The sequence below is a fragment of the Candoia aspera genome, chromosome 4 (assembly GCF_035149785.1).
Source record: "Candoia aspera isolate rCanAsp1 chromosome 4, rCanAsp1.hap2, whole genome shotgun sequence".
NCBI classification, from domain to species: Eukaryota; Metazoa; Chordata; class Lepidosauria; order Squamata; family Boidae; genus Candoia; species Candoia aspera.
Genome location: NC_086156.1, coordinates 74,032,406 through 74,038,405, shown reverse-complemented (window position 1 = coordinate 74,038,405; position 6,000 = coordinate 74,032,406). Strand labels below are relative to the sequence as shown.

The window sequence follows — 6,000 nt, the reverse complement described above, 5'->3', positions numbered from 1 at the left end:
GAATAACGTTTGGGGGGTGGGGGGAGAAATGTTGGAATGACTGACAGCCTTGAACTATAGGCTCATCCCTCACCTTAGGCCGTGCAATCTGATTGGGTGCTTCCTGACATCTCCAAAGCACAGCACATTTTAATAGAAGCTTCGGTAGTTTGTCAGGGGTGGGTGGGGGAAAAGGTTCAGCGAGGTACATTTCTGACAGGCATAAAGTCATTTTCCACTTCAGGAATCCTCCTTGGCTTTTGGGGGTGTGTGTATGTGTGAGGGGGGAGGGTGGGGGGTAGAAAGACCTGGCTTTTTTCAGGGTGGGGTTGTTTTGTTTTGATTTTTGGGGTCCTTAAATGTTTTTCTGCAAACTTCATGGAGAGTGCTCTTCTCCTCAGCACCACGCCTGGACTAATGGATTACCACCTGCTTGGATTAACTTTAGTTTTTTTCTTCGGTGACACAAAGGTCCTAGCCGGTTACCCTATCTGGTGGTAAGACTTCTTTTCTCCTCATCTCAAACTTTTTGGCAACCTTTCCCCCCACTTCAGTATGTTCGCATTCTCTCTTCATCTTGATTCATGCTTCTCATCATCTCACTTTTTCAGAATTTGTGCAAAGTTCCTACATGCTTGCCTTGTATTTTTTTTTTTCCATTTTGGAAGGGTGATACTTAATAGATTTTTCCTTTTGCTTGCGAAGCCTTGTGCCTGCCTCAGCCATTCATGGCATCAGAATAATACGTTGGGGTGTAATTTTTAAGCAGCAGGCATTGTAAAGGCGATGAACTAAGGGGATAGAAACATTAAAGTACCATCAAGGTTTACTGTTACTAGGTATTTGCCTGCAGATCACAATTGTATACTAACAATGCTATATAAAATGACTCCTCAGATGTGCCCTTCCCCTTTAAAGTTATGTGCTTAATAATGCCAACATCTGCAGAAAAAAATATCAAGAAAACAACCAAGATCTAAGTTTTAACTTTAAGAGTTTTTTGGGAATGACAACAATTTGTCATTTTAATTTCCTGCTTGCTTCATAAAAAGCTTGACTCCATTCAAGCAAACCGAGAAATAAAAGCTAGAAAGTATTTTGCCAAAGATTCACTTCTCTATACTGGACAATCTGGGGACAAGGGGTGAGGACTGGGATTTTTTTCATTAAAACCAAATTTCAGGTTATTTGAAATACTTTGGCATTTAATAACCTAATGTCGATTTTTCCTGTTGCTTAATTAAAATTTCTCCTTATGCTAAAATGTGTTAAACACTTGAATTAGAAGCATCACCAGCTCCAACATGGAATTAAACTAAATATGGCCCTCAACCACCACTTTCCGAGATTCCCTTTTATGTAAGTTATTCCTTAATTCCTTTTTAAATGCAACCCAAAGTGGACTGTGGAAATAAATAAAAAAGGTTCTATATTTTGAAAAATAATCCTTATTGTAAAACCCTGATTCAGCTGCCTACTATAAATAATAAAGAATGAGCATTCAGTACATCTAGCAATGTTTTTTACCTTGTTTTGTCTGATTATATGAAAATGATTCAGAAAATTAAATCACAGCAACAACAAAAATACTGTATTTTCCTTGCCAAATGGATATGACTCACATATGCAAAGCACAGCCAGAATATATCTTCAGGGTCAAAAAGGTTACCCTGTCAGAATTTAGATTAATCAGGTCTCTTTTAGCCCCGGGTTTGACAAAACTAACTTCCTATAAAAGAAGCTGTAAACTATTAAGAATCAAATGCTATGTTACAAGTAGAAGAATTGTCGAAGAGAATTGATTCAGAGAATTTAGTTAGTTTAGTAAACACAGAGTCCAGTTGCGTTGCTTAATTAAAGCTAAGGAGTTTCAAGTCATAAAGAGAAATCTTGGTATTTTAGTAAAAATGTTGCCCTTCTAATCATCCTCCTAATACACGGAAAAGTAAGAGATCCATTTTCTTTTGGTCTCTTTAATTTTTCCTCTCCCCTAAAGTCTATCCTTAGAAATACCAATGGGTATCTTCTGTCTCAAAGAAAAAGGATTAAGCCCCTGGATTTTAAAGTACAGACATACATAATTCAACAATAGTATGCACCTAAGCATACTTTAGGAGAATGAAAATTGTCTATAGAGGATTTACAAAGAGTCACAGCTACTGAGCTGTGCTTTTGGCTTGTATAGTTGTATTTTCTAGTACTGTATAGAGCAAATACAGTAATAATTAGATTGAAGAACAAGTCTCAGGAGTGAGCAAACCAAAGCATAATTGATAATGAGTTGTAAGTCAGTATATATGTTCTGTAGCAATCTTTACACTTTATTTTTGTACATGTCTTCTACCTTCTATTCATTCAGTTCCCTTTAAATTCAAGTGATTATTTTTAGTTGATGTGAAACTTTATGTTCCTTCGTCTTGCTTTATTCAGCAGAATTTAAGTGAATTGGGAAAGATCTGAATTTATTTGAGTCTCTTGCAAATGCTCAAACCCTCTTCAGGATAATCCAACCTAAGAAAACAGTCAATAAATAACGGTTTAGCAAATAATTAATAAAAATTAATAGATAACTAACCATGCATCAATTTTATATTAATAAATCCAAATGCATACAAATATTAATGTATTAGTTTAATCACTTTTATTGTAGCATGGAGACAGAAGCTGTCAGTCAGAAAATATGGGGCAGCAGTCAACTTTTAGATAAAAAAAATGGGAAAGTCATAATTTACTTCTGGATTACAAAATAACTCAGCATTTCAAAAAGAAAATCCAATACTCCAAGCTAAACAGTCTGTCCAGAGAATGTAGCTTTGACCACTTAGCCTTGACTCATTGTCTTAAATTACCCAATTTGTTTGAGCTACAGACCTGAAATTCAAGGTGCAGAAGACAATGTTCAAGCTATTTAGGGACCTGATGCTGGAAATCAATAATGGAATAGCGGTATATTGAAAAGTGTGAAAAAAGGGACGTTGCATAGTTTCAAATTGCCTGGAATTTGGGGGGATGAGGCAAAGAGGAACAGGAATATGTGGCAATATATACACAAGGAACGTGCAAAGGCTGGCAGAAAGCTTTGCTACATAAGGAAGAAAGCAAACAAGAAAGGGAGTTCTAGCTTTAGTTTCACTAAGATTTGCCAACTAGATATATTTCTGCTGTAAGGAACTGTGTATCCCACTACCATTTTATCTATGATTTTAATTGGAATAATCTCAGTTAAAGCATCTAAGGAGTTAACTGATGCTTATGAAATCATCCTGTTTTTCATTAAGTGACCTGATTCTGAGAGGAGAACAGCCTTGGATCTGGAGTATCTGCTTTCTCTGACCTTAGCAGATTGTTTGTCCTAAGGGCATAAAAGTAACACATTGCAAGAGCCAAGAGCTACTAACCCATGACTGCAAATAGAGGTGCAACAGAGCTATGCGTAGCTGGAAAAGAGCAACCCGAGTAGCAAGTTCAGTGTTACTAACACTGAGTTTTTGTATCAAGAACAGGCCTCCTTACAAGACACTTGCAATATTTAAAATACTATAATTCAATTTTAAATATCTTACATTATTTCATTCTGCCCCTGCCCCCTTCCAAGCCTAAGTCCTGAATAAATTTGGCAGATAGAGCCAAATGGCATGCTTAGATGTTTGTCTTACATAATTTGCAAATTTCTTTCCAGGCAGTTTAAGAAAGGAAGTTTGTACTTGTGCAAGAGTGTTGTGAAACAAAAACTCACCAAAGCATGTGCCTGGGGTATTTTCATATATAGTACAGCAATATTGTAGCACTATTAAATTTAGCCAAGCAGAGAGCACAAATGTATAAAACCAGCAAAACTGTGACTCTCAAACAAGAGAATATGTACTGGTATTTTTCTCCAGCACCCTGCAGCCTATCATCTCCAGATGTCATGAGAGCGGTGTATGTTATATTGCCACATATTTGAAGAACTGGGTAACTGGAAAAAAGCTGACCTGAGCTGTACTTGCCTCAAACACATAGTAGAAATGACATTTTTTTCCTGTGCATATGAGAAGACAACGGCCAGCAAAGAAGTCAATTTTTAAGCCAAAGACTAAAGGCGCTTCCATACACAAGACCTAAACTGTTTCCCATAAATTAGGGTACAAGTGGAAAAGCTGTATTGGCTTATCTCTATATTTGACCCCACATTACTAACATTCACTCTTGTGGAAAAGTAGTTCCCCAATATGACCTTCACTCTGCCTTATGATAGAACCATTCTTGGAAATCTAAAAGACATTGACCTCTTGCTGACCTTTAAAGCATGATTCCTTGTATATGCTTTGCTAAAAAAAATAGAGAAAGAGAGAGAGGTTGCTCTGGTTGAATTCGGATGCTTAGATTCTCAAAAGTTTCCCTTTCCTGGTTTTCAACAGAATGATCTACTTTGAAAAGGTCTTTGCATTGTTTGTGTTTTGAACAAGCAAGCTGATACCTTATGGCAGTGCTTCCCAAACTTTTTCTTTCATTACCCAAAACTACTTATCAGAAAGTCCTTTTCACCCAATGTAGGTAACATACTTTAAGTCAATTGAATGGGTTCTTGTGTCATTACCCAAAGAAAAACCACTTTTACCCAATTATGGGTAATTTACCCAGGTTTGGGAAGCACTGCCTTATGGAAATCAGATTTTATGATACAGGAAAATGGAGAAAAACCTGATCATGAGAACAGTTAGGGTATGGCATTGTTACTTGATTAAAAAGGGGCCAAGGAATGGGAAAAGTCAAGATTTAGAACTCATCAAACGCAATGACTTTTTTAAAATGAGAAGTTCTTCTGTGATTTTTTTTCTCTGTAAATCGTGCTTTGGAATTGTGTGTATATGTTTCTTTCACTGAATTTTACACACTTGGTAAAGCCCCTGAGTATGCTTCAACATGTGTACAAACAATAAAACAGAAGCTGCCATAATCTTTACAGCCTGGGCGCTGGCCCCTGCATGGGGCTGCTGTCATTAGAGCTGTGATGGACCTGGAGATGGATTTGCCTCTTCTTCGTGTACGAAGTGATGTAGTCCAGGACTAAGATAACCAGGGGTTGGATGGAGGAAGAATAACAGAATTCCCAGGACCTGCCTGCATACTCCTACCGATCATTTACCCAATTTTGTTTACAGTTCAACACTTGCTCTTCCTTAGAAAGCATCACAAACCAAAGAGATACGGTTACCCAAAACACAAGAACTCCACAAGAGTTGCAGAGGGCTCAGAGAATTATTTTTTAACTTCAATGGCATCCTCAGGAAAAAAAAATGGATTGCAGTAAGACTATCCCACCCCCTTCCTGGTGACAGGAGAAAGTACACTATCTGGATTTACTTATTGTGCTAAGCCATCACAAGCAGCCATATTGTAGTGTTCAGTTTGGCTTTATCAAATTATATGAACCCTACCGTACAAACGCTTTATTAGTCACTATTTCTGAACTCCAACACTTACATCCTTCCACTGGTACTCTACTAAAATCAGACTCTGCCTGCCTGTCAAAAGTGACACAGTGCCATATTGGTGGTTAGAAAGGCAACAATACTTTAGAGCTGAATTTCATCTTTAACATTTTGCCTGATGGCTTCAGATATTATTAAGTGACAACTAACGTTGCCAAAAGACCATTGGCAGGCTGGCTGCTAGCCAATGGGTAAACAGCAGTTGAGTCTAACCAGTGAGATAAGCCAAAATTATGCCTATGCAAATTCAAAATCAGCATCAATAACATTAAAATTCCAGATGGTGCAAATGAATTTGGAGATTAGATCTATCAAGGAAGGAAGCAGCAGAGATGATTAAGTGGGACCAAGCTCATACTCTAGAGCTGAATCTTGGCAGTAGAACATTTACTGTAGCTAAAGACCAGCACATCTTGATCAACTCATCTATCTACAGAAACCCATCATTAGAGTTTCCTTTCCCAAGCTGACCCTGCTAGATATGCTGAATTACAGTGCCCATCATTCTCAGCCCACAAGGCATTGTCCCTGCTGGAAACTGATGATC

The 6,000-nt window shown here is 37.6% G+C and overlaps 1 protein-coding gene across 1 annotated transcript in view; it reads left to right on the top strand.

Annotated features, from left to right (window-relative positions):
- The first annotated feature begins 396 nt into the window (after positions 1-396).
- WNT3 (Wnt family member 3) overlaps positions 397-6,000 on the top strand; it is a 28,539-nt gene continuing 22,935 nt past the window's right edge. Inside the window, exon 1 of the mRNA XM_063301981.1 lies at positions 397-476. Coding sequence (XP_063158051.1) covers positions 397-476 — 80 coding nt within the window. The remainder of the gene's footprint in view (positions 477-6,000) is intronic.